The sequence below is a fragment of the Sinohyriopsis cumingii genome, unplaced genomic scaffold (genome assembly GCF_028554795.1).
Source record: "Sinohyriopsis cumingii isolate HCF-2022 unplaced genomic scaffold, ASM2855479v2 utg000938l, whole genome shotgun sequence".
NCBI classification, from domain to species: domain Eukaryota; kingdom Metazoa; phylum Mollusca; class Bivalvia; order Unionida; family Unionidae; genus Sinohyriopsis; species Sinohyriopsis cumingii.
In genome coordinates, this window is record NW_028315944.1 from 2,777,507 (window position 1) to 2,797,073 (window position 19,567).

Genomic DNA, 19,567 nt, shown 5'->3' on the forward strand with positions numbered 1-19,567 from the left:
CATCATGCTACAACACCATGTCAACATAATGTTACAACACCATATCAACATCATGCTACAACACCATGTCACAAAACCATGTCAACATCATGCTACAACACCATGTCAGCATAAATTTACACAGAAGTGGTAACTTAAAAGGCAGATACAATAATACCAGTGGTAAGTCACTAGAGGATACAGAATGAAGAGAATATCTTGTTGGTCAGGTCAGGGACATAGCCCATTTTTAATCAACTGTCCAGAAAAGCAACAGTGAAAGAGGATGTAACTGACAAGGCAGATAGAATGATCCCAGCATAGGCCAGTGGAGGCAATGGATTGAGGGAAGTTCTTTTAAGTTAGGATAGGGACATACCCAAGTTTGTGTAACTTACAAGGCAGATAGAATGATCCCAGCATAGGCCAGTGGAGGCAATGGATTAAGCGAAGTTCTTTTAAGTTAGGATAGGGACATACTCAAGTTTGTGTAACTTACAAGGCAGGTAGAAGAGCACCAGTAGCAGGTTTGTGGAGCCAATATTTTGAGGAAATGTCTTGTCAGTCAGGGCAGGCACCAGATCCAATTTCATGGGGACCCTGTTTAGTCTTGTCACCTCATCTGCCACCTCATCATCCTGTGACTCAACTGAATAACATAAAAGTATGAAAAAAACTGAATTAGAAATAGAGTTTTGTTGCCAAGTAAGTCTTCAAAATTCTGGATATAATTTACACTGCATCAGTGACACTATGCTAAAACATTTAAATTTCCAAGCAAGACCCCACATTGAAAGATTGATCTTTTAATTTATGTGACAGTGCTATAATGAGGTTCAAAATTATCAATATTCTCCCAGTAATTTTAATTACAGAGTATTGTTCTCTATCTCTCTCTCTCTGAAACACACACAGATAAACAGACACACACACACACACTATATATAAACACAATATGTTCAATGCAAACAAATGGAAAAGATTTGGAATGTTACATTATGAAACCATTTAACTTGTAACCTGTTTTTCTTTAGTCTTCTAAGCCTGTAATTTAAGTATCTGACCTTACATATTGGATAAAAAGAACTGGTCAATTAGGATATACAGTAGTCTGATTCTCAATCCTTTCTTATACCTTCTTCAGTGTTCTCTGATGTCAAATGAGGTATAAAAAGAACTGCAAACCAATTCAAAGCAAATAAAAGCAGTATCACAACTGACCAAGTATCATAACCTAACCGATATTGGATATGTGTTATCTATGTGTTTTCAAACTCGTATTTCAGTCCCTTCACATTTTTATAAAGTTTCACCACAATGTTGTAAGCAGTCCCCTTACCCTCATCCACATTAATGTCAGGTGATATTGCAGTGTCTCTCTCCACTGTCTCTTCTCCTTTCATTTCACCAGATGGATTTGCAGGACCAGGATTATTCCTACAGTACTCAGTGACACTGGCCTTTACAAACATATTTATTTCCTGCGGATTCCACAATTCTGGAGGTGGAAATACTGGATTAGTCTGAAAAAAAAGTTTTGTATTATCTATGTTATCAGATATTTTTTCCATATTGTGGTGATAATGCACTTTCCTCATGAAATCCTAATTGCATCAGACTGAAAAATTATTTTTCATCTTGTCAATCCAAGACAAGTAATTTATGCACATTTTCATGCATAAATTTGGACTCATCTGCCATGCACAAAATATGGAGAAAAAAAAAAAGAAAAAAAATGATTTTCAGCATTATAAATTTTAGTTTTTACAAATCTAGATCTTTTGCTGACTGCTGAGAAAAATATTATTCATACATAAAAAGTAAAGTACATTTTCTTTTTAAACCACCAATATGGTAACTTTTAATATTATGCCATATTTCTAAACCATACATTCAATTTATCCTAAATGGATATACATAAGAACAAAATGGCATACCGTATCTTTCACTTGGAAGCTAATACGGGGAGTTTTACCATCATATCCATGACTGGTAAATTGTTGTAATGCTGCATTTCTGGAAACAAAAGGAAATCATGAATACTATTGGCACCAAAAGTACCGGATATATCTAAATGATTGGTCCATGGCAAATTCAAAATGGCATCAAAGATACACAAGTCAGAAAATATCTCTTTATATGAAATGCTGTTCCATGAGGCACCTTAATTTCAGGACTACTTGCTTAAAGCTGATCTAAATAAGTTATATAACAATTTAAGCCTGTGCAATGATTCCACTAGCAATGGTAAGGCAAAGAAGTATTTACATAGAATATAGACCTATGTAATGATCCACTAATATTGGTAAGGCAAAGAAATAATTACATAGAATTTAAACCTATGTAATGATTCCACAAATACTGGCAAGGCAAAGAAATAATTTAACAGAATTTAAAACTCTGTAACAATTCCACTATTACTGGTAAGGCAAAGAAATATGTATTTTTTTTAATCAGTTATTTAAACTCTACTTAGTACTTGCTAAAAAAAACCACATATCTTGCCAAATGTTGGTTTTCTTTTTTGGGTAATTGGGTAAACTACATCTGATGCGCAAATAACGACAACAAAAACTGGCTTTCAACTTTGAAAAGATATCATTCAAAGGTGAGGTGTTTGTACTTTTAACACAGTTTTGGCTACATAATGCAGAGTTAAAGGCATCTAAATGTCTTTCCTGTGAACACAGCAAGGCAGCTAACCCAGGCTCTTCCAATAAAAATGAAGAAAACTGGCAAGATTCGAGTATGCATTGCTTGAGTCTTTACCTCTCAACTGTGACTATCCCAACTGTTCCATGGAAGTCTTGTGCTAGCTTCTCAGCATTTTCCTTCACATTTTTTTCCGTGTCACCATCATAGTAAAGGTAAGCCATATGCATATCTTTACTCTGGTAAGGGATTTCTGCTCCACTCACTGGGACATCATACTGTGTCAAAACAAAATTTACAGGGCTTCTGAGAAATCTATTCCTTCCCTCCATCTCTGCACACACACACACACACACACACACACACATATATATATGTGTGTGTGATAAATAAATGTGAGTTTATATCGTTAAAAAATGTCACTTAACCCAATAAGCAGTCAAACAGTAATTATAATTATGCACACACAGCCATTATCAATGCCATTTTTCAGCACACGATAGGCTATACATGGCGGCCAGTATTAATGGTGGAGGAAGACCCCGGGAAAACCCCAGAAAGAACCACCGACCCTCGAGAAGCTACTGCAAGCTTTCTCAGATATCCACATTGGCCGAATCCGAGACTCGAACCTACGCAGACAGAGGTGAGATGGCAGTGATCCATAACGGAGACCGCTTTAGACCACTCGGCCACTCGGGGACCCCTGCAGAACTAAGAAAGTACATTTTGAGAAAATTAGGATGTAAAACTTTAAGTATATCTTTTGCCATTCTTATTACGAGCTAAAGGAGACAGTTTATGCCTTATAACTTGCACATTATTTTTAGATACCCACCAATTTTATGAAATATGGCATCTATTGCCAAAATCTGAAACATTGTATCAAAAAAGTTAATTTGGAATGTATCAAAGCAGCTGGTATGTGGCAGTCCACGAAACATCAGATCTTGTTCATTCAGAAACAAATTTAATCAGCCAAAACATAAAGTGCCTGCTACAAGAGTGTACATGATTTGTTTACAAAGTAGTTCCTAATACAATATTGGGCACATGTTTCTTGCACGCAAGAGCAATACGAAGGTGTGCAATATCATAAAATACTGAATGATTCTGACAATGTAAACAGAGAAGAAAATGAGCATATTATAAACTGCTTTATAAATCTGTATTGTAATACTTGGTAATTCTTCTGTGTCATACTAAGTATTGTATTGTAATACTTAGTAATTCTTCTGTGACATACTCAGGATTGTATGGTCATATTAAATACTGTTCTGTGATATTAAGTACTATACTGTCATACTAAGTATTCTAATACTTAGTAATTCTTCAGACATGTATGGTCATATTATACTGTTCTGTGATATTAGGTACTATACTGTCATACTAAGTTTTGCATTGTAATACTTGGTAATTCTTCTGTGACATACTAAGTATTGTATTGTAATACTTGGTAATTCTTCTGTGTCATACTAAGTATTGTATTGTAACAGTAATTCTTCTGTGACATACTAAGTATTGTATTGTAATACTTGGCAATTCTTCTGTGTCATACTAAGTATTGTATTGTAATACTCAGTAATTCTTCTGTGACATACTCAGGAGTGTATGGTCATATTAAATACTGTTCTGTGATATTAAGTACTATACTGTCATACTAAGTATTGTATTGCAATACTTAGTATTTCTTCTGTGTCATACTAAGTATTGTATTGTAATACTTGGTAATTCTTCTGTGACATACTATGTATTGTATTGTAATACTTGGTAATTCTTCTGTGTCATACTAAGTATTGTATTGTAATACTTAGTAATTCTTCATAGATATACTCAGAATTGTATGGTCATATTATACTGTTCTGTGATATTAAGTACTATAATGTCATACTAAGTTTTGCATTGTTAATACTTAGTAATTCTTCTGTGACATACTCAGGATTGTATTGTAATACTTTGCAATTCTTCTGTGACATACTCAGGATTGTATTGTATTACTTAGTAATTCTTCTGAGATCTACTCAGGATTGTATGATGATATTAAATACTGTTCTGCGATATTAAGTACCATACTGTCATACTAGGTATGTATTGTCATACTCTGGATTGTACTGTGATTCTAAGTATTGTATTATCATACCCTGGATTGTACTGTTCATACTAAGCATTATATTGTCATACTCAAGACTATACTGTCATACTAAGTATTACATTGTCATACTCAGGACTGTACTGTCATACTAAGTATTACATCGTCATACTCTGGATTGTACTGTTCATACTAAGCATTATATTGTCATACTCAGGACTGTACTGTCATACTAAGTATTACATTGTCATACTCAGGACTGTACTGTCATACTAAGTATTACATTGTCATACTCTGGATTGTACTGTCATACTAAGCATTATATTGTCATACTCAGGACTGAACTGTCATACTAAGTATTACATTGTCATACTCAGGACTGTACTGTCATACTAAGTATTACATTGTCATACTCTGGATTGTACTGTCATTCTAAGTATTATATTGTTGGCAACTTGGTAACAGATTTTATCAACACTATGCTACAATTTCATATTTCATCACCTGTATTAACCTTGATCTTCTTCTACCAGTCAAAAATTGATGATTGATCTCTTTTAAGTTATGGACAACTAATTATCAAATACATGGGGACTGCCTACACTTGCTGATAAGTAGAACCAACTGCAAACTGCTGTTGTCCAGTCCTGCCATCATAAAATACAATGTCAGATCTTAGTCAATGCAGTCTGATAGGAGTAATCAGTAAAACAAACATCAGAGATCCTGACTGGCTGGCACATTATGTGAGAGTGAATCAGGGTCTCTGTTGCTTGCATTTGGACTGGACTTAAAAAATGAGTACATATGGTAGTTATGATGTGCCTGGACAAGTAAACAGTAGTCAGGACAAGTAAACAATAGTCAGGACAAGTAAACAATAGTCAGGAGTCGTCATACAAGATATTTCATACCATTTTAGGCAAAGTGAGTGCCTTCACAAAAGAAGCAAGGGTTACAAGATTAACTGGACACTTTAAGCGGAGGCTTGGGCAGGAGGTCTTCATCTCTGTAGTTACTTTGGAATAAATTACCCATGCAGTGGTTTGTTCTGCTACCTCATTCTCTCCCCTACAACAACAAAAAATACATTGATGCATGTGATTAATTACCTGTTAGCAATTATGACAAACTTTACCAACTGTAACAGATAATGATGTATAACTGTACAAGCATTCCAAATAGCTGGATTTACGACACTTAGTTTAGTGGACAAGTTTGTGACATATAAAATATTTTTGTTTGCTGTTTTATGCTGCCTCATATTTCTTCAATGATTTTGAAATACTGACTGAAAAAGTGGCATTATTCTAGAGTCTGAGGTGAAATGACTTTGATATAAAGCTCTTTACCTTTTCCATCTATAATACACCTCAGATGCAATGACACAGGCTCTCCCTGCATAAGTGACATAAGTATGAAATGCTACTATTTCAAACTGCCATAAATGCAATGTGGGCATGTTACTAAAAGACCTTTTCATTAACATGAAATTTTAACAATTTCCACACAAGTCAGCAGGAGGAGCCAGGTGGCAGAGTGTTCTTGAGTGTTTGCCTTTACCGATCACTGCCATCTGACCTCTGTCCACATGGGTTCAAGTCTTGGGCTTGGTCAATATGAGTATGGGAGAAAACTTCCCAATGTCTTTCTGTGGGCTGGTGGTTCTTACCAGGTTCTTCCTCCACCAGTTATACCAGCCATCATGTATAGCCCATCTTGCACATGGAAATGGCGTTAAACCCAAAACAACAAGATTCGTCTTGAGAGCATATAATGTCCCCGATTCCGTGGGTTAGGTAAAAACATCTTCTCAAAGTACCTCATGGTCAAGCTCTCTTGATCTTATACTACTTATGCTCATACCATATCATCTAGCAATTAAGCTACACTCAGTTTACATGGTAACAAAAAAAAAAAACATTAAATGCAGAAAATTCCAGGCATGAAAAGGCATTTCTATGCCACTTGTTTGATAAGTGTACTGAGGTTTATTATGTGTACTAAGGCTTGATATGTATACTGAGGCTTGATATGTGTACTGAGGTTGGATTAAAATACAATGAATGCAGAAAATTCCAAGCATGAAAAGGCATATCTATGCCACTTGCTTGATATGTGTACTGAGGTTGGATATGTGTACTGAGGTTTGATATGTGTACTGAGGTTGGATTAATATACACTGAATGCAGAAAATTCCAAGCATGAAAAGGCATTTCTATGCCACTTGCTTTATATGTACTGAGGTTGGATATGTGTACTGAGGTTTGATATGTGTACTGTGAATGGATTAAAATACAATGAGTGCAGAAAATTCCTAACATAAAAAGGCATTTTATGCCACTTGTTTGATATGTGTACTGAGGCTGGATAAAAATACACTGAATGCAAAAAATTCCAAGCATGAAAAGGCATTTTATGCATCTTGTTTGATACGTGTACTGAGGATGGATAAAAATACACTGAATGCAAAAAATTCCAAGAATGAAAAGGCATTTTATGCCACTGGTTTGATATGTGTACTGAGGTTTGATACAAGTACTGAGGTTTGATTAAAATACACTGAATTCTTAGAGTGAAGATACAGATATGGAAAATGTTTACTGAAAGACAGACAGACAAACATGATAATAAGAATATGGGGAAATTAAATGCTACTCAATGTAAAACTTTTAATATTTCTGGAAATGTTGATTTGACAATATACACTTTTTTTAAAAAAATCAACTTTTATTTAAGAAAGGCCTTAGGGCTGTTCCATTAAAACATACATGGGACCCAGGGAAGGCATTTTTAAAGTGGGATACCCACCCATAGATGAAATTTAAAATTTTCTTATCATTCTACTATGAATTTTCTAAAATCAAAGTAACCTGGCATATATTTTTAAACACTCCCTTTCCTGGGTACCATGTATGTTTAAATGGAACAGCCCTTATATTTAGATACACACTAGTAAAATGAATGAATTAAAATAAGATAATAGAGTGTATACTGACTCCAGACCACTGTATCCTTCTTTGTTTGTGCAGAGAGCAAACTTGAATTTGTCCTGGTAGGCATATGCTACTTCCATAAACACGCGGTGTTCTAAATATAAAACAAAGTGTAATGCAGTAATTAGATTTGCATGAAAAAGTATAACATTAGCTGAATAAGTAGCTAGTCATATATAGGTGCATAGACAATAATTAGGTACATAGACAATAATTAGGTACATAGACAATAATTTTTGTGGGGAAGTGCTTCATACTCACCCCCAAAAAGTATCAATCATCTCAAATTAACTTAAGATTTGTCTTCAATTTAATATTCTGGCAATATTTCATATCATGAAACAGATATGGCATGTCAAGATAACCCTGGCTCTATGTCAAGATAACCCTGGCTCTATGTCGAGATAACCCTGGCTATATGTCAAGATAATCCTGGCTCTATGTCAAGATAATCCTGGCTCTATGTCAAGATGACCCTGGCTCTATGTCAAGATAACCCTGCCTCTATGTCAAGATAACCCTGGCTCTATGTCAAGATAACCATGGCTGTATGTCAAGATAACCCTGGCTCTATGGTACTAAGTAAAAGGCAATTTCTAACAATGCAATGATAACTGCAAAATTTATTTTAATGAAATTAACTTGTTCAGATTGATATTTCTCTCATCTTAGGCTGACTGTAAAGGTTGTTGTTGTTGTTTGGTTTAACGCCATTTTCAGCACACGATAGGCTATACATGGCGGCCAGTATTAATGGTGGAGGAAGAACCCGGGAAATCCCCGGAAAGAACCACCTACCCTCGAGAAGCTACTGGCAAGCTTTCTCACATACCCACATTGGCCAAATCTGAGACCAGAAACTAAGCAGACAGAGGCAAGATGGCGGTGACCCGTAACGGAGGGCGCTTTAGACCACTCAGCCACTCGGGGCCCCGACTGTAAAGGTTGATGCATGTCCACTAGGGACACTTTTAGAGATATCAACAACTCTGATGGACCACATGTAGTTTTGAGTATTGACTCCTGAGAGTTGCCATGGTGGCCATATTTGTAGTCAGACTGGCACCATTTTCATTCAGACCCAACTAGACATCATTAGACATCTTCTGGTGAAAACCCTGTGTTGACATGAATTCCAATTTAGAAGGAGTGGCAATAAGATTTTCAGATGGATGCCATATAGGGTGTCAGAATAACACAATTTTCATTTAAAACCAGCTAGACATAAAAGAAGTCTTTCAATAAAAACATTATGCTGATATGACCACCTGTTCAGAAGGAATAGCAATAACAAGATGGCCACTGTGGCAGCCATACTGGATTTCTGCACAGCACCATTTTTATTTAGGACAAGCCCGTGGGATGAATGTATGCTTAATGTTTCATGGCCATCCTGCTAGTAGTTTGGAAAGAGTACTGATGACAAATTTGGGCTAATATACATTTGGATGACAGACTACAGGCTGTTCTGGCCTGTGACCAGCTGAGCTAAAAATAAACTTTGCATGTACTGATAGGGAATACAAAAGTGCCAGTTATGTTTACATATCTGAAATGTAAGTACCATAAGTTCCAATAGCCCTCATGTAGCCAAATATGGTGTCAAATTTTCCACGATGTCTGTCAACATACTGATTCCTCTCCTCCTGTCTCTGCAGAATTGGCACCTCTCTCAGCAAAACCAATCTAGCCAGAAAAGAATGGAAAGAATACATATGATTACCAAGTGAAAAGAATGGAAAGAATACATATGATTACTGAGTGGAAAGAATACATATGATTACTGAGTGAAAAGAATGGAAAGAATACATATGATTACTGAGTGGAAAGAACACATATGATTACCGAGTGAAAAGAATGGAAAGAATACATATGATTACCAAGTGAAAAGAATGGAAAGAATACATATGATTACCAAGTGGAAAGAATACATATGATTACCGAGTGAAAAGAATGGAAAGAATACATATGATTACTGAGTGGAAAGAATACATATGATTACCGAGTGAAAAGAATGGAAAGAATACATATGATTACTGAGTGAAAAGCTTACTGTGAGCCCTCTCAAGCATCAAGGTCTTATCAGGACCATGATGTAATGAACTCAATTATGTCAACTATGATTTTCAATGCAGAAACCAAGCACTTCAACCCGATCTCCATCATCAAGAGTTAATATTGATATTTGATTTCATTGACCTTTTTCTAAGCAACAGAAGAGTCAATCATTTCAACAATCAAATTTAACAGTAGAAATAAGTTCTGCAGAATCCAATGTCACACCAATATCCATGCATCAAGTAATCGTAACTCTATCTGACATGCAATAACTTTAACACAAACCTTCAACACAAACCTTTAATACAAAACTTCAATATAGTTCTTTAACACAATCCTGCAGCACAAATCTTTTTTCTAATATAAACTTTTAATACCAAACTTTTTATACACAACCCTTTAACACAAACCTTCAAAACAATCCTTTAACACAAACCGTCAATACAATCCTTTAACACAAACCTTCAACACAAACCTTCAATACAACACTTTAACACAAACCTTCAACACAATCCTTTAACACAACCCTTTAACACAAACCTTTAATACAAAACTTCAATATAGTCCTTTAACACAAACCTTCAACACAATCCTTTAACACAACCCTTCAACACAAACCTTTAATATAGTCCTTTAACACAATCCTGCTGCACAAATCTTTAATATAAACCTTTAATACCAAACGTTTTTATACACGACCCTTCAACACAATCCTTTAACACAAACCTTTAATACAATCCTTTAACACAAACCTTCAACACACTCCTTTAACACAAACCTTCAATACAATCCTTTAACACAAACCTTCAACACAATCCTTTAACACAAACCTTCAATATAATCCTTTAACACAAACCTTCAATACAATCTTTTAACACAATCCTTCAGCCCAAATCTTTCATGCCAAGCTTATTTACACAAAACATCAATATAAATCTTCAATACAATCTTTTAACAGAAGCCTTAACAAAAATCTTTAATGCAAATCTTCAATGCAATCCTTTAACACAAACTTTCAACACAATCCTTTAACAACCCTTCCACATAAATCTTAAATACAAACCTTTCATACCAAGCTTTTTTTTATACACAAAACAAACACAACTCTTTCATACAACAAATTTTTAACACAAACATTTAATACAAATTTTTTAACACAATACCTTATGAAATGACTGTTTAAAACACTTGAATACAAACTTTGGATGCAAACTGTACACACAAACCATTGACACTTTAATACAAACTCTGGATGCAAACTGTACACACAAACCATTAACAAACTTCTTTGACAAAAATGTTAAGGCAGGTGGATAAGTGATAATAATGAAGGTGAGATAATAAATAATACAAAAGAACAGTTGTAAATTGTGCTAAAAAAGATATACCATAAAGACTCGCTCTGTATCTGCTTAGTTTACAGGTGAATTGGACTTATTCACAAGCATATATGATAATACATCCTCGTTTTCATTTGCTTTAATGTTAAATCTATCTCATCAATTGTGCAGCATTTATTATTACTATTATTATTATTATTACTACTATTATTATTATTACTATTATTATTATTATTATTACTATTATTATTATTATTATTACTATTATTATTATTATTATTACTATTATTATTATTATTATTACAGGTTAACAGGAGTTAATAGATACCAACAAGCAAATGCCACACCTGTATTTTGGCAATGCAGTGGTTCACCTCTTATAAGACAATCCCTTCTACAGTAGGAAAGAGGCCTCATAAGAAGGATGGTCATTATAGAAGGGATCAGATTTGAGTAACAATTACATTTAAAGAATGAATTGCAAAACTGATTTGTAAGAATTTAATATTTTCATGTAAATATCAAAGGCATATTATGGAACCAATGGAAAAAATAAATGTTAATTAAATTATTAATAATCATCAATCATCATGCAAAACCACCTTGTCAATAAAATCATACTCAGTGAGAGGAACTACTAATGTTATCCTCCAATTTTAACTTTACGACAGCTGGATGTCACTTCAAAGATACTTCATAATCGATGTGAGGAACTACTAATATTACCCTGCCATTTTAACTTTACGACAGCTGGATGTCACTTCAAAGATATTTCATAATTGATGAGAGGAACTACTAATGTTACCCTGCCATTTTAACTTTACGACAGCTGGATGTCACACTTACTTGAGCTGAATAACAATGTGCCTCTAAGCAGTTAGCTTTTGTCATCTTGATAAATATCAGTGGTAGTAACAGCCAGTAATTATCAAAGTAACAAAACATAATATCTGAAAAACATAATATCTAAAAAAAACAAGCATGTTTTTTAAAAAATGTTGAGTTTTAGAAATCAAGAAATATTTGTGATATTTCTATCTGTAAAGCCCATAGTGTGGATACTCATATGGGGATAAATTTTGACATGTTTGCAATAATATGATGACCACTGGTCACATTAGAGGGGTAGTGAATTATCTCATTAATACAATGGGATTCTGGCCGTATAAAGTGGCTTGTCACAGGTAAGGGGTGGGGTGGGGGTGGAAACAGTTAAGAGCGGAACCATCATGAAATTTAACTTTCTTACATTTTAATATAGACTGAAATGCTGGGGTAACAGCAAGCAAGACTTTCTTGATAATGACTTAAAATAAATAACACTGATTTAAAGATCATCAAGGGGGTTTGTTGTTTATTTTTAGATACAAGAGCAAAGGACATCAAGGTAAAGATCTGAGTGGTTTTGAAAACTTACTGCAGGATGTTGGACATGATGGAATTGACATCAAACATAGTCTCTAGCTCCAGCTGTAAGAGCTTGTGGCCATTTCTGAAAGACAGAAAACAGGATAAAGAATGCATTCAAAGGACAAACTAAATCACAGGCTTGCTCATTCACTTTCATCTATCCGTGAAGAGTCTAAAGTATGTACATACAAATTTATACACACAAACATTACAAGAATATTTACAAGATTTTATTGCAGTCTTTTCCTCTTCAGTTACTTGAAAAGACCACTTTTTCTGTAAATGTAATGTTGCCATACCAGATGTAGGTGCTACTTCCCAACAGTTTCATAAATGTTCAAAATATTTCCCACAAGAAAGGACAGTAAACAACTATAAGTGACGCATAACTGAAAAAGTTATATTGTATCTTTCATACGAAAATGACAAACACATGATCATCAGAAGATAGAGTAACAGAGGTAATAATGACTGATTAACCTCATAATACAGGCTTTACAAAAAGATAGTCACACAGGTAATAATGACTCCTAATACAGGCCTTACAAAAGATAGTCACACAGGTAATAATGACTCATAATACAGGCCTTACAAAAAATAGTCACACAGGTAATAATGACTCATAATACAGACCTTACAAAAAGATAGCCACTCAGGTAATAATGACTCCTAATACAGGCCTTACAAAAAATAGTCACACAGGTAATAATGACTGATTAACCTAAAAATACAGGCCTTACAAAAAGATAGCCACACAGGTAATAATGACTCCTAACAGAGGCCTTACAAAAAGATAGCCACACAGGTAATAATGACTCCTAATACAGACCTTACAAAAAGATAGCCACACAGGTAATAATGACTGATTAACCTAAAAATACAGGCCTTACAAAAAGATAGCCACACAGGTAATAATGACTCCTAATACAGACCTTACAAAAAGATAGCCACAGATAATAATGACTCCCAATACAGGCCTTACAAAATATAGCAACACAGGTAATAATGACTCCTAATAGTGGCCTTACAAAAAGATAGTCACACAGGTAATAATGACTCCTAATACATATCTTACAAAAAGATAGTCACACAGGTAATAATGACTCCTAATAGAGGCCTTACAAAAAGATAGCCACACAGGCAATAATGACTCCTAATACAGACCTTACAAAAAAAGTCACACAGGTAATAATGACTCATAATGCATACCTTAAAAAAAGTCACACAGGTAATAATGATTCATAATACATACCTTACAAAAGATAGCCACACAGGTAATAATGACTCATAATACATACCTTACAAAGAAAGTCACACAGGTAATAATGACTCATAATACATACCTTACAAAAAGATAGTCACACAGGTAATAATGACTCCTAATACAGGCCTTACAAAAGATAGTCACACAGGTAATAATGACTCATAATACAGGCCTTACAAAAGATAGTCACACAGGTAATAATGACTCATAATACATACCTTACAAAAAAAGTCACACATGTAATAATGACTCATAATACAGGCCTTACAAAAGATAGTCACACAGGTAATAATGACTCATAATACAGGCCTTACAAAAAGATAGCCACACAGATAATAATGACTCCTAATACAGACCTTACAAAAAGATAGCCACACAGGTAATAATGACTGATTAACCTAATAATACAGGCCTTGCAAAAAGTCACACAGGTAATAATGACTGATTAACCTAATATACAGGCCTTACAAAAAGATAGCCACACAGGTAATAATGACTTCTAATACAGACCTTACAAAAAGATAGCCACACAGGTAATAATGACTCCTAATATATACCTTACAAAAAGATAGTCACACAGGTAATAATGACTCCTAATACAGGCCTTACAAAAAAAGTCACACTGGTAATAATGACTCATAATACATACCTTACAAAAAAAGTCACACAGGTAATAATGACTCATAATACATACTTTACAAAAAAGTCACACAGGTAATAATGACTCATAATACATACCTTACAAAAGATAGTCACACAAGTAATAATGACTCATAATACAGGCCTTACATAAAGATAGCCACACAGGTAATAATGACTCCTAATACAGACCTTACAATAAAAGATAGTCACACAGGTAAGAATGACTCCTAATACAGACCTTACAATAAAATATAGCCATACAGGTAATAATGACTCTTAATACAGACCTTACAATAGTCACACAGGTAATAATGACTCCTAATACAGACCTTACAAAACAATCAAAACAATATTCTACTAGGCAACAGCATAAGGTTTTCCACGATTTTCATAAACACAAATTTGATTTACGCAACTAAAAAACCTTATCCTTTGCACAAAAATTATTTCCTGTTTGTGACACACACATACACACACTTTGAAAAACAAAGGGGTCCCAAAAGCAATATCTGTTTCCTTGCAGCAACTATGAACATTATGCATTTATTGTTGTGTCACAAAAATGAAAAGTCATCAGGCCGCTAATGCTAACATGTTGTGATATATTTAGTATTATAATAAAAGAAAGAATATCTAAAACAACTAAGACCAGTCACTGTGATAGTATTATAATAAAAGAAAGAATATCTAAAACAACTAAGACCAGTCACTGTGATAGTAATATAATAAAAGAAAGAATATCTAAAACAACTAAGACCAGTCACTGTGATAGTAATATAATAAAAGAAAGAATATCTAAAACAACTAAGACCAGTCACTGTGATAGTATTATAATAAAAGAAAGAATATCTAAAACAACTAAGACCAGTCACTGTGATAGTAATATAATAAAAGAAAGAATATCTAAAACAACTAAGACCAGTCACTGTGATAGTAATATAATAAAAGAAAGAATATCTAAAACAACTAAGACCAGTCACTGTGATAGTAATATAATAAAAGAAAGAATATCTAAAACAACTAAGACCAGTCACTGTGATAGTATTATAATAAAAGAAAGAATATCTAAAACAACTAAGACCAGTCACTGTGATAGTAATATAATAAAAGTAAGAATATCTAAAACAACTAAGACCAGTCACTGTGATAGTAATATAATAAAAGAAAGAATATCTAAAACAACTAAGACCAGTCACTGTGATAGTATTATAATAAAAGAAAGAATATATAAAACAACTAAGACCAGTCACTGTGATAGTATTATCACCATGAAAATTCTCAGTGACTTTGACTTGAAGTTCTTGATTTTTGTGTGCAGCACTTCAAATTAATAAATTTGTCAAGATAATGGAAGACAAAACCAATGACCATATTCCATATGCAGACAAAAATGCCTGCATACTGAGGACTAAGCAGGCAGAATTAAAATACACCCAAAATTAAGAGCACATGTATTTTCATTTCGATTCTGTCATCATGCAGAACACAGTTTAAATTATAGACATCCATCCTTTTTGGGGAGTGTTGGCTAAAACAATAAAAAATGCTTATGGTCATGGGTTGCATGAGTAAAAATGGTTTAATAATTAAATATGAAATCCCAACACAATTACTGCATGATACCAATTACATGGTTGTAATAATATTGTTAAATAAATTAGTTACAAATTGTGGTAGATACATAAAACATCATCTGAAAGCAATAAAGCAAAACGGAACAAATATTAATAAAAATGCATATTTTCAAAGGACTGACTGCATGGCCATGCCATGGGTAACAACATGAAGAATGCAGCCCACGGGTTGAACATGTCTGGTTTAAATGCATAAAATTCATCGATTGGGAAGAAAATGTTTACATGTTGTGGGATCTAATGGCAGTGTTTGGGATATTACAATCTGACACGTTTTATAATGTCCGATAGGGCTGTTCTACTATAAATACTTTATGATATCATTTACCTACTAGGCACTGTCCCATCAGCCATATTATGACAAACATATATGATATAGCATTCAGTCACCCTTATTGTTTTCTTTCTCCAACCCCTAAGTGTTAGGACTCGTCAGCATAGTGTCAAGATATTGTGACTGGGTGGGACATCATGCTACATGTCTTTGGCATGATGCCCCAGTGCTAGACATCACTATAAACTGCCACACGGCAGACATCATAGTGGCATGACTGAAAACTTGTTAAAGCTACACTAAAAATCCCAAACACACACATGCTATATATACACATGATAAACACACACATGCTATATATACACATGATAAACACACACACACACACACACGTCCTGATGATGCAGTATAGTTCTCAGAGGGTTGCTTCCCCTTGGGGGATAACTTTGTATGATTGATACATATTCAACAGCATGATGACACCAACAGCATGATGACACCAACAGCATGATGACACCAACAAAAGAAGCAAGAAATGCATTTATTATTTAGACTTAATCCTCATAACCCATAAAATCATGAGAACAAAATATGTTTGCATAAAATTGACATAATAATTCCTTTGTTTCTGAGATTATGTATTTAAATCATTTGCTCACTGTCTAGCTAGGAGCCTGGTGAGGCTCTAAAGATTCAGGCACTGTCTATGAGGACATGTGAGAAAGCTTTCACTATTTTGTAGACATGCAATACACAAAAGTTTATTTTGTATTGTTACCTGTAAGTGTAAATCATCTGCTCAACTTTGTCTTCTTTACAGGTCTCTTCATCAGTGCTTGAGGTACAGTCAAACTAAAGAATAAAGAACATGTAAATGTAACATTTTCTTTCATGTCAATTCTTTTGGCAGACTGTATATACTTGCTTAAAAGAGTCAAATTTCAAACTGCATGCACAGATCCAGATCTGCCATTACATAAAGTGCCAGCAGATCTGGGTCTATGCAGTTTGAGTAATCATCAAAACAAACAAAACATACCTGATCTGCCGATGCTTTATACAAATCACTGCAGTTGGACTAGACTTACAAGTATGTATATATGGTACAGAATATTTTCTTACTCTGATGTGAATCTTAGACTGGTCTGCCTTCCCATGAGATTTTCTAACCATATCCTACATGTACACAAAACTCAGACTGGTCTGTCTTTCCACATAGATTTTCTAACCTTATCCTACTTATACATGAAACATAGACTGGTCTGTCTTTCCATAAGATTTTCTAATTTTACTGTACTTGTACATAAAACTTAGGCTGGTCTGTCTTTCCAAGATACTTTCTAACTTTATCCTACCTTTCCATGAGATTTTCTAACCATATCTACTCGTGCACAAAACTTAGACTCAGACTAATTAAAATCAGATCCCCACTGTCCTACATGAAGATCTGATGGCAACTGCTTATGGGTCATGTTCTGGTGACCTTTGAATTAGCCAATGAAAATGCAGCTTTCCAAAATCTGAAAATGAATCAAATCTTTCGGCACACACTGATGCTCTTCAGCCATACTACTCAGTCTCCAAAATACAAAGATATAAGACTTCATCTAACTGGCTTATAAAATTAGCGATTATGGTAATAATAGAGGTTACCAGAACATGACCCCTAAGTGGTCACTGTCAGATCTTCACATAAGACAGTGGATATTTGATTTAATCAGACTGAACTTAGACTGGTCTGTATTTCCAAGATACTTTCTAACTTTATCCTACCCATACACAAACTGAGACTGGTCTATCCAAGAAATTTTCTAACCTTCTCATACTTGTACACAAGACCTCATGAAGTATATATTCTGAATAATGGTTATGACTGCTACTGTCAACTGTAAAATGTGAAATACAGGTTAGGTTACAGTGACTTTAATTTGAATAAGGGTGTGGTACCAACAAAGATGCATACAATCAGTCCGTTTGATTATTTTATCACGGACAGAGTTTGAAATACAAACTGTAAACAAAATGTAAGAAGTGACAGTGAAGCAAGAAATAAGGGTCACAATGACCAACTTTTGTGACAAGGGTTTAGTATTCCTTAAAATGTATCACCAAATGGCATGATTTTAGTAGTACTGTACACAGCAGTGATTTCCCCAAAAATATTTTATAGCTGCATGGTATGAGCACAGTATTATCATAAAATGTTTTCAAAATGTGGGTTATCATCATAAAATTGAAAAAATAACATGGAAATACAATACCGTAGATGCATAAATAATGACATAGTATTCTTTATTTTCCTAAGTTATACCATAATTTAATGTGAAAACATATCGGTCTTTGAATTTTAATAATCAATGAAACTATTCAAGTTATATTTATTCTAATTGTCAAGGAAATAGTGTAGTTTTTGGTTATTATGTGCCTATTGTAAGGATTATAGAAACAGCACTATGAACAGCACTATGAGTGAGGATTTTATCTGAAATTCTGACCATAAACTATTAATGCAGCAAATATGTAGCTATTTGGGGTGAGGGTAAAACTAATTTGAATTATACATTACTTACCCATGGCTATTGTTTAGCTTTCTTTTTTGTGCTGAAAAAACGTACCGTCCGTTTGATGTGCATACATCCTCCATTAGAGTGAAGAATATGTTATGTGCAAAACAAGCTAACCTAGCTCATCTTTTTTTCATAGATGACTTACATTAGGACATCAGAGTGGGGTGGGAAGGATTAAGCAAACAGTCAATCCCACTGGAGACTGAATGCATCCACATCCCAAGCTCCTTGATCCAGGACAGGAGAAACGTAAAATGGGAGTCTGTTGTTGAGCCTGGTTGCAAACAGATCCACTAGGGGCCTTCCCCAAAGCAGGAACAGGCACTCTGTAACAGAGTGGTGAAGAGACCATTCTGTGAGGATGGCTCTGCCAGTTCTGGAAAAACTGTCTGCCAAAACATTCTTTTTGCCTGGAATATGCCAAACTCTGAGGGTTATGTTCTCTGAGGTGGCCAAGCACGTGTGCCTCCTTGACATTAGAGATAAGCTATGACGGCTGTGCTGTCGGTGCAGACCATGAAACATCGACCCCTTACTCTCTCGATGCACCCTTGCAATGCTAGGCATACAGCCTTCATTTCTAGGTTGTTTATGTGCTGGGATGATTCAGATGGGGTCCAGTGTCCCTGTAGAATATAATCCTCTGGTTCTAAATGAGTGTC

At 34.5% G+C, this 19,567-nt stretch overlaps 1 protein-coding gene across 3 annotated transcripts in view; it reads right to left on the reverse strand.

Moving 5' to 3' along the window:
* LOC149773008 (thioredoxin domain-containing protein 16-like) overlaps positions 1-19,567 on the reverse strand; it is an 80,943-nt gene that overhangs the window by 51,037 nt on the left and 10,339 nt on the right. For all 3 annotated transcript variants that reach the window (XM_089946973.1, XM_089946975.1, XM_089946974.1), the window contains exons 4-12: positions 17,117-17,190; positions 12,532-12,606; positions 9,281-9,402; positions 7,720-7,810; positions 5,635-5,791; positions 2,749-2,909; positions 1,917-1,995; positions 1,319-1,502; positions 479-628 (exon numbers count right to left, since the gene is read on the reverse strand). In XM_089946973.1, coding sequence (XP_089803099.1) covers positions 479-628; positions 1,319-1,502; positions 1,917-1,995; positions 2,749-2,909; positions 5,635-5,791; positions 7,720-7,810; positions 9,281-9,402; positions 12,532-12,606; positions 17,117-17,190 — 1,093 coding nt within the window. The remainder of the gene's footprint in view (positions 1-478; positions 629-1,318; positions 1,503-1,916; positions 1,996-2,748; positions 2,910-5,634; positions 5,792-7,719; positions 7,811-9,280; positions 9,403-12,531; positions 12,607-17,116; positions 17,191-19,567) is intronic.